We start from the raw sequence: 16,582 nt of genomic DNA on the forward strand, positions 1-16,582 counted from the left end.
GATGTAGAAGATTCTTAGATTATGCTCTGAACTTAGTGTGTTCTTTACAGCTAATGTAATGTTTTAAATGTTATTGGTTTCTTGTGTTGTTATAAGAGAACTCCATCTTGGAACTGCTTCCATTATTGATCTTCCACAAAATATGACATATCCTGTGGATTTTGTATGATGTCAAATTTGTGTTCTTTTATGTTACAGAACACATAGTTGGTGGATTTACCTTTTCTTCCATCTGCATTTTTAGAAAAAAAATAGCTGGATGGTATAGAAGAAGCACTGGATAGAAGGTTAAACTTCTACTCCTATAACCACTTATTCACCCTGTAAATGGCAGTATTAATCCCAGCCTTACCTGTCTCACAGGGAGTTAAGTCCAACTCTTTCAGGTCTTTTGTAACTCCAAAAGTGTACGACTCTAGATGAAATGAGGAACTTGGCAAAGGGGCTATTACAAATATATTTTAAAGTTGCTTGCAATATTCTACTTTTACCTCTTCCCATGGGTATTTAGTCATTGGCCTTTGGATTGATACCTAAAGAATATCTTCAGTCCTTTCTCTAAATTTGTTTCCATGGAAATTCCTCTACTTAATTTCTGGTGAAATATGCTTTTTCTTTCCTATACTGTAAACTAGTTTGTTATGAACCTTTGTAAGTGGAAAATACAATTTAAAGTATCTAATCACAGCATCCTAATGAAGGGAATTAAATCCATATTAGAAGTACTGTTGTTGGCAATGAAATAGAGTTTAATTCACTTGGTCCATACAGAACTTTGACTTTATCCTTCATAGCATCATCTTCTAACCAATTAAGCTGTTGGTATATAGTATGGAAGATAGATTGCTACATCTCTGAATTGGTACATCTTCTATTCAGAAGTAAAATATACCCATGTGCTGCTGGAGCTGACCATTGGCCTGTCAAAATGTCATAGTAAGCCTCAGAATTGTCTTGTAGTTGACATATGGGACATTATTTCCCCAAGTAGATCATAAGCCTTCAAAGGCATGGTATGAAATTCTGTTCTGTTCTCTACAAATCCTATGCATACCTCATAGCCATTTAGTAAATGTGGTTTGCCATACTTTTTTTTTTTTTTTTTTTTTTGGCAATTGATTTTACGTGTATAATCTCAATTTTCTGTCTACATATACCACACTAACTGACTAAATCCTTTTCTCAGCTTCTTTGCGAGGGATGCAAGAAGTCCTGCAGAGAAAGGCTCTTCTTGCTTTTCAGAGGTGAGTGGGTGTAAATCTTTTCATTCTTCTGTACATAATGGAGGGAAAAGACCTCATTATAAGTATAAAAAAGAAGAGATATTTATAAAGATTAGATAAATAGTGCTTTTACCTCTGGAAGTCTTCTGTAGTACAGAACATATTGTATTAAAAATTGCTTCATCATTTGTTGCCATATAAATCCATATTCTTTATCTGTTTATTCATTTGGGTGCATTTTATCATCAAGCTCTTTGATCTCCACAGAGACATGTATGTGACAATACAAGGTAGTGATCTTTTTACTAAAGACATTTGTCATTACCAAGCCAAGGATTGTAAGCATTTTCTAAAATATTTTTCGTTTTGTTAAAATCTGGAGACAGATTTTTGTTTTTAAGTAACATAAATAAATGTTTTCATGCTGTTACTGATGTCTGTGAAAAATCATGTGACCGTTCTTTGTTTATATATCAAATCTATTACAGATCTGTCTGTTACATCTATCTACTGCATCACAAAATTGTTATAATTTTGTTTCTGTTGTTTTGGATATATTTACAATCTCATTATTTAAATCTATTTGTACATGGTAAACTCCTTTGGGTGCCCCTCAGCCTTGAATGTGGAAAATGGGATTAGGAATTGACTTACTATGTAACTTTCCCCCTGAACCTCAGTTTCATCTTCTTTAAAATTGAAGGCTTTGGGTATTGCTTATTTTTGATTTTTTTCCCTAGAGCACTTTGACTTTATCTTTTCCTTTCCTCCATCATACCATTCCTTGTATAATCTTGTTGGATGTCTTGTAGTAAGTAGAATGTAAACTTTTCAACCAGAAATAGTGTCCTTTTTTTGTCTTGCTTTACCTCAGGACTTAGAACAGTCCCTTTTCAATAGAATTTTCTTGAATTGAATCAAAAGTATGGAATAAAGTTGGAGTTAAAGAAGATTTAATCTGTACTGGTACAGGAAGGTTACTTTGCAAATTGTGCTATTTATGACTACATTTTAATATTTTTATGGTCATTAAATGTGCGTGGTGTTCTTCTTTAAAATATAAGAATTCTCTCTGAGAGAAAGCAGGGTTCTTGGAGAGGTTTTCTGGAGGCAGTCTTAGTCTCAGTTGAAATAAATAATTACTCCAAAATCGCAGCTAGCTGATAAAAGATCTGAACTTTTATTTTGTCCTTCAATATAGCCTGGTTAGCTCAGGCCTATCTCTCTGCTTGGTTCCAAGAGATCTTACAGTTTTGTCCTCTATCGTCTCCAGCTCAACTCTGACTCATGGCTTCTCAATCTCCAACTGAGGTGGGTAGGCTTCTGTATCTCCCAGAGTGCTCTGTCTCCGACCCCAGTCGATGTTCCCCAGAAAACTCTCTCAAGCTAAGCTCTAAGAGCTTCCTGTATATATATATATGATCTCCCAAAGAGAAACTCCTCCTTCTGGAGAGAGAGGGATTCTGGGTTATCTCCCAGAGTGCTCTCTGGCCCTAAGGGAGGTGTGGAGTTCGGATCTCATACTAAGCCCTGAAATCTCCCAAAAGTGTGAACTCCATTGAGTACTTAGATACTTATGAGCTCTCTAAAGGTGAGAACACAAGCATCGGTTCTATCAGTTGTACTTAGTACCTTTTTTCAAGTTCTGGCCCAAAATATCTCCTTCTAAGATCAAATCAATCATATTGAACCATGCTAAATTAGATAATTATTGTCTCTATCAACTCTAATGGCTTAACACTTTGTAAAGATTCCAACATCTCTCCTTTTCTTTTGATTTAGAACATAGGCGATCATAACCTTGACTTCTCAAGGAAGTGAGAACTCCAAAAAGGTGATCACGCCTTCCCTGACATCTCAAGGAATCCAATGATTTTTGCTGGTTTTTCAACAACTTGAAATCATCTTATCTTGTGTTAGGAAATCCAACGATTCCTGAAGATTTTAGAGTTCTTTTAACAGTCTCATTGTCAGCCATGCTCTGTCAGATGTTTCTTAAATCATCTTTGTTTTGAAGAATTTGAAACAGTCTCTTCTGTTTACCACGTTTGGGATTTCTCTTCATCACCTGGTAATTACATTGGAGCTGTTTGCACTGGACCACTGCCCTGTTAGGTTGAAAAATCTGTATTCTCTCCAGCTGTAATCCTGATTGCTTTTCTGTTGATTAATGACATCAGAGTCCTGAATTTTTAAAGACTCTCTGGGTGTAACCTCAGCTGCCATCATTCCCCACCTGTCCTTTGATTGATACTTAGGAGCTGGGCCTTGCCTTTCACTTCTCTGGGTCAATCTACATTCAGAGGCCCAGTGAAAGCCTCTATTGCATTTTGGACATGGAGTTTTGGGTTTTCTCTCACCCTATCCTCTCATTCTATCTCCATGTCTACAATGAGCTCTCAAATGTCCAACTTTTCCACACTGAAAACATCGACGAATTTCTCTAGAAGTGCCTTGCCAAGAGGGACCCTGTCTTTCCATGTTCATCATAGTTTAGGTATAATAAGCATTTGTGCCCACTGTGGCACAGCGTCTTATGATCTCCTCTAAAGGAGCATCTTTGTCTAGTTCCCATATAATTCTTTTGCAAATCTCATTGCCATTTTCCTTAGCCAGATGTCTCGTCATTATTTCTGTAGCAGCATTGTCTCCAATGGTTCTGATCACAGCTGTTTGCAAACGTCCCACAAAATCTGCAAAAGGTTCATTGGGATCTTGCTCTATTTTTGTGAAAGTTTTACTTCCATCTTTTTGTCCAGGGAGAGAATTCCAAGCTTTTATTGCAGCCGTAGAAATTTGCTCATACACTGTTATGGGATAATAAATCTTTTCTGAATTCTCTCCATACTGACCTTCACCAACTAGTTGGTCAAAAGTGATTTGTCCAATAGCTCCTGTTTGCCTATTGAGTTGGGCTTGAATCCTACATAATTCTTGAAACTCCGAAAGCCACAACAGATTTTGTCCCGGTTCTAAGCATGTTCTCACTATGGATTTCCAATCATTCAGGGTTAAAATTTCATAAGACAAATTATCTAGCAACATCTTCACATAAGATTATGTAGCCCCCTAAAGAGTGCAACCCTTTTTCAAATCTTTAATTTTTTCCAAATTTAAAGGAGTTTATCTTCTCTCTTTTTGACCTGAAGGGTCAAGCTTTTCATTCACAGGATATACATGTATAAAATCAGATATATCTTCTTTATTTTTTGCTTTAATTAATGCTTCTTCTAATTTTGTCATACTCTGCTTCACAGGAGAAGCTGACTGTGTTTCTGCCTCTTTCTTCCTCTTCTTCCTCCACCCATGAGAGGGGAGGGTCATGAGATGAGGAATGATCTAATTTCTCCTGCATATCACACTCAGAATTGTACTTAACTCCATTCTTATCTGAATTTTCCTGCTTATCACCTAATTTAGTTGGCACTTTCTTCTTTTTCATTGTAACACTTAAATAACTTCTTATAGCCAGTTGTATTAAATTATATGTATTAAATATATCTTTAGAAATTGAGTTAGGGCCATTTTTATTACAGAATTGACAAAAATCCTCTCCTACTAAATTCCATTCATCTAGATCTAATTCTTTCTCCAGAGAGAAACAAGGACATATGTTCTTAACAGTTTGTAAAAGTTCAGTGATCTGCTCCATAATCATAATCAAACCTTGGCTTTCCATAACTTTGCCAATGCTCTCTAAACATTTTCCTTATACAGAAACAGAAGGCTGTTTTCTAAAGATCTGTCCCATCTTAGCTGAAATTCCACTTTAACTCTTTTAACAAAATTTCTTTGTTGTACTCACTGTAATTTCTGGGTTGAGGAGACTTTTCCACTCGATCAGGGTCACAGGCTTTTCCACTGAAATTAGGATCAGAGCTTTTCCACTGAAATCCACTGAAGGGCCTGTCAGTCCCACGTTCAGGGCACCAAAATGTTGGTGTTTCTTTTCTAAAACACAGCCAGGTGATAAAAGAGTTCAGATCTTTTATTGTGTCTTTCAATATAGCCCAGATACCTCAGAGGTCTATCTCTCTGCTTGGTTCCAAGAGCTTTGTCCTTTATCGCCCCCAGCTCAATTCCGACTAGTGGCTTCTCAATCTCCAACTGAGGCGGGTAGGCTTCTGTATCTCCCAGAGTGCTCTGTCTCTGACCCCAGTCGATGTTCCCCAGAAAAAACTCTCTCAAGCTCTAAGAGCTTCTGTATATATATGATCTCCCAAAGGTTAACTCCGCCTTCTGGAGGGAGAGGGATTCTGGGTTATCTCCCAGAGTGCTCTCTGGCTCTAAGGGAGGTGTGAATTCGGATCTCATACTAAGCCCTGAAATCTCCCAAACGTGTGAACTCCATTGAGTACTTAGATACTTATAAACTCTCTAAAGGTGTGAACACAAGCATCATTTCTATCAGTTATACTTAGTACCTTGTTTCAAGTTCTGGCCCAAAATATCTCCTTCTAAGATCAAATCAATCATATTGAACCATGCCAAATTAGATAATTATTGTCTCTATCAACTCTAATATTTGTAAAGTTTCCAACAAATGTGTTTATTAAATATAAATAAGCATATTTATACTCATCAATATGACTATATATTTTGATTTTTAAAAATATTTTAACAACTTTACTAAGCACCAGTTTTTTCATCTGCAAAAATTGCCATATGTTACCTACCATACAGAATAGTTAATTGTATGGACCAGGTGATAACAATCATTGTTAAAATGGTGTAAAAAACAAAGTCCTTGCTTTTCCAGCTTAAATTGATGGTGAGTGTGAATAGTGAGTAGAGATCGTAATTTATTTTTTGTTTATTTAATGTTTATAACTTTAAATTTATGTCCTTACACATAGGTTATAAGATTACATAATTACCTAATAAATTTTATTTAATGAACTATTTAGAACTATGTGAAGTGGTCTTTCCTTTTTTAACCAGAATCTTGGCTTTTGAAGCTGTTAGGTACACTATAATTTAAGTTTTCCAGAGTATATTACAAGAAGAGTGATCTGCTTTGGCATTTTTAATATTTTTCCCATTTTGGGTGAAAGGAGCAAAAAAGGTGGCTAAGAATAGATTAAATGGAGTAATTTGATTCATTAGCAAAATTAAGAAAAGTAAAATCTTGAAATTCAACACAACTGCTGATGTGTGCTTTTGGGGATAAATTCAGATTGATTAATAACTCTATTTAAGGTTCTTTAGATTCAGGTTTACTCTTTTACATAAATACTAGTTTCTTAAAAAACTTTTGTTGTTTGACAAAACAAACCATGACTAGGACAGAGGCCCCTGTTCTAGATGGTATGTTTGCAGGAATTTGATGAACTCAGGGTATGGCTTTGAGACTTTTTCCTCCTTTTGTCTCCCATACATTTACTTCATAGGACAATTTCCTAATATTTTACTTGGTAGTGGATAGAGATAACCATTATTATTACTTATAAATAATTCATGAACTAAAATGTTCAAAATTTGTGGACCCAGCTAAGGATATTATAGCCCTGAGAAATTTTTCCAAAATTTATAGAAATTAGGTTTGATTAGTAGTGAAAGAAGTAAAATAGAAGAATAATATTTGCAAGTGTCCCTTAAAAATGAATTCCTTTTTTCATTTTCCTTATCAATGTGTGTGATATGGAGGTAGGGGGAAAGTCTGGCCAGAAGAAAGAGAAATGTAAATCATTGAATTCTAGTTTGTACTTGTTGTGGACAACAAAGAGTAAAATTCCAATGACATGTAAAATTTTGGATGGCCAGTAGACAAAAGGATAAACCTGAAAGATGAACTTTGCAGATACAGAGAGGCAAAAGACAGTCTGCCCTCAAGCAGGGCAGTCTAATGGGGAAGACAACTAGCGAACCAATATGTGGAAATAAGCTATAGTGAGGCTAAAAAATGAAGAAAGATAAGGCACTAGAATTCAAGGGAAGCCAGAAGGTAGAGATGAGGGGGCAGAGTTCCAGGCATGGGAAACAGTCAGAAAAAATTTCTGGTGTAGAAGTGGAAATGTCTTGTTCATGAAATGTAAAGGAAATCAGTGTCAATGGAGCTAAGAGTACATGTCAGGAAATAAGGTGAACGAGACTGGAATGATAAGAGGGAAATAGGTTATGAAGGGCTTTTAATGCTAGGCGAGGATTTTGTATTTCATATTGGAGGTAACAGTGAGATACTGGAGTTTATTGAGGGCAGAGGAGGGTTGGTGGGGGAGTGTAATATGATTGAACCTGTATTTAGAAAAATCACATTAGTGGCTAAATGGAGGATTGATTAGAGTAGGGAGAGGCTTGAGGTGACAAACCCACCAGCAGATTAGTTGTTAATAATTTCTGTACTGCTTAGTTATGCAAGTAGGTGGGGCAGTGGAACAGAGTGCTGAGCCTGGAGTCAGTTTAAAACCAGCCTCTGACGTGTACTAGTTGTGTGACTCTAGGTAAGTCACTTAACCCTGTTTGCCTCAATTTCCTCATTTGTAAAATAAACTAGAAAGGGATATGGCAAACCACTCCTGTATCTTTGCCAAGAAAACTGTAAATAGAGTTATGAAGAGTCAGACTGGAATAAAAACAACAATATACTATAGGCACTGTGCTTTATGATAATCATTTTCTTATTTGGTCCTCACAACATCCTGGAGATGGTATTATCATTCCAATTTTTACAGATGAAGAAACTTAATTAGAGATTAAGTGACTTGCCCAGGATCACAGTAAGGGTCAGAGGCCACATCTGAACTCAGATCTTTCTGACTCCAGCCCTGAAGCTCATTTTGCCAACTTACCAGAATATTGAATATTAATTATATTAGCCACAAGAAAAAAAAATTGAGATAGTCCCTTTATCCTAAATAGGAAGACATGGTCTAATAGCTTTGCCATCATAAAATGTTTTTTTAATCTTGAACATATCCTTTGTAAACACTGTACCTCTTTTTTATCACAGTATGTCAATAGAAGAATATAAAAATATGTTTTTAACTTGTACGCAATGAAATACCTTTAAAAGAGAAAGTAAAAGCTTGTTTTGCTATGTTTAACAGTCCAGTAGCAAAACAATCATGTCTTCATGCAGTGAATTAAATCTTACTTATCAAAGCAAAAAAATCTGTTTTCACTTAATTAAGTGCATCAGTTTTCTCCTTCAGTGTTACAGGCCATGTAATAAAATTAATAATTAGTTATATTAAAGGGTTTCATGGATTGTAATTTGAAGATTAAACTAGATTTATCTTAATGAGAAAGTCTTGTAGAGGTCCAGAACTCTGAAAAGGTATACTTAAGACTCAGTATGATTGATGAGATAATGATTCTCAAGCTAATGATGTAATCACTCTAGTACATATACTTAATGTGCTGTGGTGATATAATGCTAGTATAGTTAGCTCTTGTGCAATAATGGCTACAGTTGCACATGCTCAGTGTGATGTAGTGATATAATCTTACTGGCGTATTTAAAGGAAGTCTCAGACATAGAACGCTCTCTCTCTCAGCCACAGCTCTCAGCCACGGACACATAGAAAATGCCAGATTCCAGACTCCATCTTTGACCAGTCATGTGACCCTCCTGCTTCCTTCATTCCTCCACTAAGAACAAGGACTCAGGCTGATACTGAGGTCCTCCAGAGAGCTAGTCCAGACTTTACAAAGTCTTTTCTTCCCCCCGCCCTCAAATTTGGTATTTCATCAGAAACAAATTCAATAAGTTAGATTTGATTATCATGAGGCATTTCTGAATCTTAAAAAAATTTGATCTAAAATATCAGGAGAGTTAATTGAGCTAAATCAGTATGTGACCTGTGTAATTTAAAGATCTAGTCCTTGTGTTCAGAGAACAACTTGGACCTCACTGTGTAGAGGGCTGAAACTCTGAAAAGATGTATTTGAATCTAAGACAGCAGAGCACCTAAGGCTAATTACCCATTCAATGTGAGATAATGGTTCTATATACACCTATTTAGATGATATGGTGATGTGATGGCTCTCTTCAGGATTGGCACCTGCTGAATGTGTTGTGATGAGGTAATAGAAAGCAAGGATTGGAGGGTGGAGGGAGCGGGTCAGAGTCTCTCTGCTGCAGCACGATCAGGGGAGAGACTTCAGGCACTACACTCCAAAGTCTAGGATTCATCTTTAATGAGCCACATGGCAGCTTGCTTGCCTCCTTCCTAAAGACCAAGGACTTTGACTGATCCTGACTCTGACTGATCCTGAGGCCCTCCAGAGAGCTAGCCCAGACATTATATCATTGGGTTTCGCTCAGAGGCTTAATGTCGAATTAATTAACCTTATTTCATTTAACCTAATCTTTCCTTAATCAACTCAGAGTCTTTGTAAACCCCTGAGGCATCTATATTGTATGTTAGATGAACATTGAATTTAAAGTCAGGAAGATCTGAGTTCAAATATAGCCCCAGACACTTAGTAAATGTGTATCCTTGGACCAGTCCCAGTCTCTGACTATTTCTTCAACTGTAAAGTGGAAATAAGTAACAGTATCTCTCTTTTAAGGTTATTGTGGGGTCAAATAGTATCAGAATGAAAATTTCTTAGCCTTTGCCTGATACTTAATAAATGTTTATTCCCTTTACTTCCTTTCTTCCTTCCCTCTATGGTTACTTGCTCAAGTCAAATCAACAAGCTATTTTTAAAGTGCTTACTGTGTGTCAGGCACTGTGCTAACTACTGAGGATACAAAAAGACAAAAGATAGTTCTTACCCTTAAGGAGCTCACAATTTAATGAATGAGACAGTGGGCAACACAACTGTGTAGAAAATAAGATATGGACAGCATAATTTGGAGATCATCTTTGTGGGAAGGCACTGACATTAAGGGGAACCAGGTTTTTTGTGAGACTTGAAGGAAATCAAGAGACAAAGATGAGGAGGGAGAGAATTCTAGGATTGGAGGGTAGCTCATGGAAATACCTGGAGGGAAGAGCTGGCTTGTCTTGTGGGAAGAACAGCAAGGAGACTGGTGCTGCTGAATTTGGGGGGGGTGAAAAGGGGAGCAAGGAGTATAGAAGCTTGAAAATAAGAAGGTGCCTTGTTATGAATGGCTTAAAGTCAAGCAGAGGATGCTATATTTGATGTTGGAGGTAGTAGAAAGTCACTGGAATTTATCGAAATAGTATAATGATGTTGCTAGCCAAGGCACTTTAAGAAGATCACTTTAATAGCTGAGAGGAGTAAAACTGGAGCAGAAAGAAATTTAATGCAGGGAGATAAGTCAAAAGGCTATTGTATTGGTCCAAACAAAGGTGATGTGACCCATGCCAGGCGTGGTGAAGAAAGAGATGTGTTTCTTTGAGAGAGATTTTGAAGATAGAACAGTCAGGGGTGGGGGAAAGAGAGAATGAGAAATTTAGGATAACAGCTAAATTGTGAGACTAGATTATCAGCATGGCGGTACCCACAATTGTCATTGGGAAGTTAGCAAGGGAGGAGATTGGTGCAGTGGGGACAATAATTAATTCAGCTTTGGACATGCTGAATTGAAGATGCTTGTGGGACATACATTTAGAGATGTCTGAAAGACAGTTGCAGATGTAAGTCTGCTGATCAGGAGAAGTGTTAAAGCTTCATAAGGCAATCTGAGAATCATTTGTATGGAGACGATAAATGAATTCATGGGAGCTGATGAGATCACCAATTGAAGTAGAATGTGGTCTTTTACCAGAGATTATGTCACTGAAGACACACTTTTCTTTTATATACATATGTATTTCTGATAATGAGAGAGAAATTGTTATAATGACCACTCGTGGAGTCAAAAATTCAAATTCTTAGTAGCACAGAAAAAGATGATAAAGTAAACATAAAAATAGAAGATTCTTAATGTTTACTAATATATACTACTTATGTATACTTCTTAATGTATACTAATAGTTAAATAATTTGAATTTTTTTCAGAGCCCACAGTTTGTCACCTACAGATCACCTAGCCGCTTTTTATCTGGCTCTGCAACTGGCCATATCCAGACAGGTAAGTTTATGTTGTGGTGTTTCCTGGGATTGTATCCTGAACTTAGAAAGATATACCATTCAGGTTTAATTCCTTTATTTTTTCAGCTTGGTGTAGTAACTAATCTTTTATAAATTTGAAGTTAAATTGGGACCTTGAACCTTTGTAATCAATCAGTCAGTCATCTATATAGTGTAAATGGAATGCAAATTCAGAGAGAAGGCTCTGGCAGTGTCTTGGAGGTAAGGTAAGTAGTACTGAAAAAGGCCTTCTATAGAAAGTGGGATTTGAGCTAAGTCTTCTTGACAGCCAGGAGGTCGAGGTTGGAGAGAAAATATTTTAAGTATTAGGAACAGCCACTGAGAAGACACAGAGTGAGAAGATGGCTTGTTGTGTTTAAGGAACAGCAAATAGGCCAATAGGTCTGTGTACCTGGATTATAGAGTATGTAGAAGGGAGTAAAGTATAAGAAGATTGGAAAGTTAGGAAGGGCTCAGGTTGTGAAAGGTTTTAAATGCCAAAGAGAGCATTCTATAATTGATTTTGGAGTTACTAGGGGGACACTAATTTTTTAGGTAAAAAAGTGAAATGGTTAGATCCCTGTATTAGGAAAATCATTTTGACAATTGAATGGAGGGAAGAATGGACTAGGAAAAGACTTGGGACAGGGGGACCATCTAGAAGACTATTGCAGGCTTTAGGTGAAGGCCTATACACTAGGACCATGGCAGTATGAGTGGTAAGAAGGGGCCTCGTAGGAGAGTTGGTATAAAGCTAGAAAGGACAAGACTTGATGGTGAATTGCATATGTAAGGTGAGTATAAGTGAGAGGTTAAGGATGTTGCCTACCTAGATTGTAAAGAGAATGGTGGTGCCCTTAACAATAATAGGAAAGTTGGGGAGTGATAGGGAAATAGTACAAAAGGGAGAGTTTGGAGGAAAAGATAATTGAAGCCTGTTTTGTTCATGATGAATTTTAGATGTCCATAGGACATCTAAAAGGGCTTTAGAAGATCAAAAGTGTTTAAAAGAGAAGTGAGAGCTGTGGAAAGGGAGGCATTTAGGATCAATGACTTTCTCAGGAAGTTTAGCTAAGAAGAGGAGAGGAGGAGATATAAGACAATAGCGAGTTGGGATGATTGGATCAAGTGAGGGTTTTTTAGGGTGGGGAAGAAGTAGATATTACTTGTGGGCAACTGAGAAATAGTCATTAGAAAGGGAGACACTGAAGAATGGAGGGAGAGGGGAATGATAATGAAGATGATCTGCTGAAGAAAATGGGAGGGAATGGAACAAGGGTGCATGTTCTCTGCAGAGATTAGAGCCATCTCTTCATGACAGATTAATGAAGGAGGAATTAGTGGGAAAAGATGGATCCAAGAGAAAATGATTCTATAACACACCTATTGGGCAAGGTACATAAATGAACATCTTGCAAAGGAGATTGAACAGAATCCTCTTTACCTGTGGGAGAAAAGTCTTGACGAGATGGTCATAGAAGGACAGAGGAGAGAAAATGAAGCAAGAGGACTTGTTCAGCAGTGTCAGATGCTACAAAGATCAAGAAATAGAAAGGACCATTGTGACTTAGGTAGAAATCCAGTAAATATGGAAAGGCTGAAAGTTGTCAAGGAAGGGGTAATCAAGGACTTAAGCTCTCAGAAGAAGTGGTTTCAAAGGCACAAGTTGGAGTATTGCTCTCGAGATGGTTCTGGGGCACTTGGAAATAAGGAACTGGGGAGAAGAGGAAGCTCTGGAAAGATCTCAGAGGTGACTTCATGGCATTGGTTGAAGTCTCTTAAGTTTAAAAGAAGGCGGGATGCAGAGGAATTCTGTGACCTGAATTCCTTGGAATTACTTCCCCCTCACAGCTTCTTTCTCCATCTCAAGACTAGTAGAACTTCTTAGTAATGTGTTATCTTTAAAGACTTTACTCACTTTTCAGGAACTAACAGACAGCACAGTGGGTTACTCTAGTCTTTATGTATCTGGGCCTACTGGGAGAGGCTGTGTACTAAAGCCAACAGCTGTTAAAGAGTCCTTTTTTACTAAATTGCTATGCTGTAGAGCTTTGCTATCTGTGGAATCCAGGCCGTGTCATATTAATCCTGGCTTATCTCTGTCTCTGGTTATCAAGGCAACCATAGTAGCATGAATATTAGGGAGACCCAGTTCCTGTCTGTGCTTCACACTGGGAGCATCCCATCAGCCCATCTTAGGGCTTAGGGGCACTTAGATTGTCAAAACTGTGGTACATCAGGGTATGCCTCAAAACTCCAGTGGGGCTGGAACCAGATTAAAATGTAATTGGAAAATGCTTGCCAAAATAAATAAAAATACAGCATAACATAGTTAATACTAATTTGTGGTTTTCTTGGTAAGGGAGCCCATGGAGATCCATTTCTATTTGAGTTGGCCACCACTATTCTAAATGGCTAGAAGGAATAAAAAATTGTGACCTTATGAGGATCAGTTTAAAGAATTTCTAACTTGAAGGAAAAGAAGGAGAGCACGGTTTCAGAAGTCATGTCACATTGGAGTGACTGTGATGTATAAGAGGAATTCTGAATGGGTACATTGGGTAGAACTAGGCTCAGTAAGGGAAGGAGGTTACACAGAGACAGATTTTAGTATGATATAAGGAAAGAACTTTGTGGAATGGATTAGGTTAGGAGATCACTCATTTCCTTAGTACCAGAGGTTTTCAATTGAAGATTGAATAATAGTTTGTTGAGATTTCCTGTTGCTGTTGTGTTTGGCCTTCACTCTCAAAGAGGTCCATGGCATCAGGGAGGAGATGCCATGATACGCAAGTGAATTGGACTTAAGGGAGGAAGGTCTGGGCAAGTTCACCTGCCTCACTCTATCCTCTAGAGCCACCAGTGACCAGAGAGAGATCAGGATGACTGGAGATGGTCTTGGATATGGATGGGAGGCCCTTTGAAGCTTGTTTCAGCTCTGTGATTTTGTGACCTATTCTAGTAAATTTCTGTGGAAGACCCAGCTAGGGCTGTGCTGAGCCAGTGTAGATGGGCACGTTCTGGCTGTGGCCAGTATGGAATTCTAAATCCTGGGGACTCTGAGCACTAGCTGGACTTGCACAATTCATTTTTCAGATGAGGAAAACTCACTGTCCCTAGAGGCCTTTCCTTTAAGAAAGCATCCCTGAATTTTCTTCCTTGCACAGCCTTGTGTGTGTAGCAATCAGTAATTCCTTCCTTGCCCTGTTTTCTCTATGCCAGGTTTCTGTCTGTTTTTTTTTTTTCCCCCCAGTGGATTCAAAACTTTTTAAAAGTGAGATTTTATATGAACTTATGAAAATTTGCTCTCATATATATAAAGTGAATGGCTTGGATTATCATGGCCTCTGAGGTCTCCTTCTGCTCAGAAGTTAGAATCTAAGAATTTTCCAAAGCCATTGCAGATTCTTGGATGCATTTTCAAAAGACTAGGAAGAATAGATCATCAATCTCATCATTTCATGTAAAAATAAATGTGAATGACAATAAGAGAGAAAATACAAAATTTACTTTCTTGAATAAATCTCTAAGGTCCCTTCTAACTCTGAATACATTATACAATGATTGGTGTTTATATTGGTCATTATACTATGATTGATCTTTGAATTTCACTATACATTTTTTTGAGCTCAATAGCTTATTAGTGATTATAGTTGACTAGCTAAACAAAAGGATACTGGAGCAGTCACCAAGGACAACTTTGGTGATGGTAGTAGCATCATTTCATAGAACTATCTCTACATAAATAGCTTTTTCCTGATGACTGTGTTAGTTTGAGCATTTTGTCCCCTTTACTTGTTATAATGAACAGTTTTTTGTTTTGTTTTGTTTTGTTTTTAAATAGAGAGCCAGTGTGGAGTGTTGGAAAAAGTCCTTGATTGAAATTCTCAAGACTCAGACTTTTCCTTCAGCTTGTCTAGTAATCAAAAGTGTAATATTGGGCATCTTATTTCCCCTGGATTCTAGTTTGGCATCAGTGAAACAAGGGTTAGTTTCAATGAGGTCCAAGTTTCCTTCTTTAAAATTTGGATTCTGTGAAGTTAGAGCATATGTCCCAAGGTCAACAAATAAGACATTTTTGGAGGAGAGACCTGATTGAATTAGAGAAGAGCAAAAGCTTTATATCCCGTGGAGAAATGAAGTCATTGGGGATTTTAAAGGAGACCCTTGAAGTAGGAAAGCTAAGAAGTGGCTGCCAGCAACACTTGACATTAGAATGGGAAGAGACTGAAGAAAGCATTTGTGATAGAGTTTTGATATCTTATTTTGCAATTCACATGAAAATTCTCTCTTTGATGCTGTAGAACCCATTTGAAATTTAGGGTATCTCTAATTTGAGTACATATACATTCTTTTGCTCTTTGTATTTAATTTTGAAGACTTTTAAAAACTAAGTGAAAGAAGTATCCCACACTACTCACATAATACTTGTAATCAACAGATCATTTATAACAGTTGTGTTTTAAATTTGATAAGATTGTGATTTATACTGCATGGATTTTGGTACATCAGTATTATAAGTGTCACTATAAGTTTCTTCCTATGTTGAGTTCCATTAGTGATTATTTTGGAAAAGAGAGTTTTAAAATTTTAGATGAGAAGCTGCATGATGTGGTCCAAAGACCATTCACTAAATGGAGGCTTAAGTTCAAATCCTAGCTTTATTTTTCTTTATGTATCCTAATTAAATGTGTGCCTATAACCATTAATTTACTCTGCCTTCGTTTCTTCATTGTAACATGGAAGTGGCCTGGACAATTTTTGAGGTTTCTTCTGTCCCTCAGATTCCATGAATTTCACTATTTGTTACAATTGACAGTCACCTAGGACAGAGGAAGGAATGTTCCCCAGTTGAAAAGAAGGTTCATTGTATTGATTGGGAAGATTTTAACATAGTTGTTTTGGTTAATGTGAGTTTTCTATTGAGAGGCATTGTGTTGTGATATATTCTAGCCTCCAAACCAGGAAAACTTGGATTCATATTCTCTCTCTGACCTAATACCAATTGGTGACCCTGGGGCAAGATAGTACTTAATCTCTCAGGCCTCCAGGAAATTGTCTACAACAACTGAGAAAGGCTGGCTTTCAGTTAAAGAAGATTCCTCCTCATCTATGATTTTCCTATATTAATGAAATCACAAGCTGAGTCCCTACCCTTTTATTTGAAGAAATTCTTTCATTTCAGCAGGATTTTGAGAAATAGAAATAGTTTAGCTGAAGAAATTTAATTCCACATAATCAAAAGCAGTTTGAAGTATATGGTAAGAAAAGTAGTGTTTATCCAGGGAGAAATTCAAATTCTGATATTGGCAATTATATTTCACTTCACTTCATTGGTTACTCTATTGCTTTGAAGAATTTGATGCTTATTT

General features: G+C 37.1%; 1 protein-coding gene across 7 annotated transcripts in view; it reads left to right on the forward strand.

Moving 5' to 3' along the window:
• TTC7B (tetratricopeptide repeat domain 7B) overlaps positions 1-16,582 on the forward strand; it is a 310,918-nt gene that overhangs the window by 160,542 nt on the left and 133,794 nt on the right. For all 7 annotated transcript variants that reach the window (XM_031952351.1, XM_031952352.1, XM_031952354.1 and 4 more), the window contains 2 exons: positions 1,187-1,244; positions 11,139-11,211. In XM_031952351.1, coding sequence (XP_031808211.1) covers positions 1,187-1,244; positions 11,139-11,211 — 131 coding nt within the window. The remainder of the gene's footprint in view (positions 1-1,186; positions 1,245-11,138; positions 11,212-16,582) is intronic.

The sequence above is a fragment of the Sarcophilus harrisii genome, chromosome 2 (genome assembly GCF_902635505.1).
Source record: "Sarcophilus harrisii chromosome 2, mSarHar1.11, whole genome shotgun sequence".
In the NCBI taxonomy this organism is placed as follows: domain Eukaryota; kingdom Metazoa; phylum Chordata; class Mammalia; order Dasyuromorphia; family Dasyuridae; genus Sarcophilus; species Sarcophilus harrisii.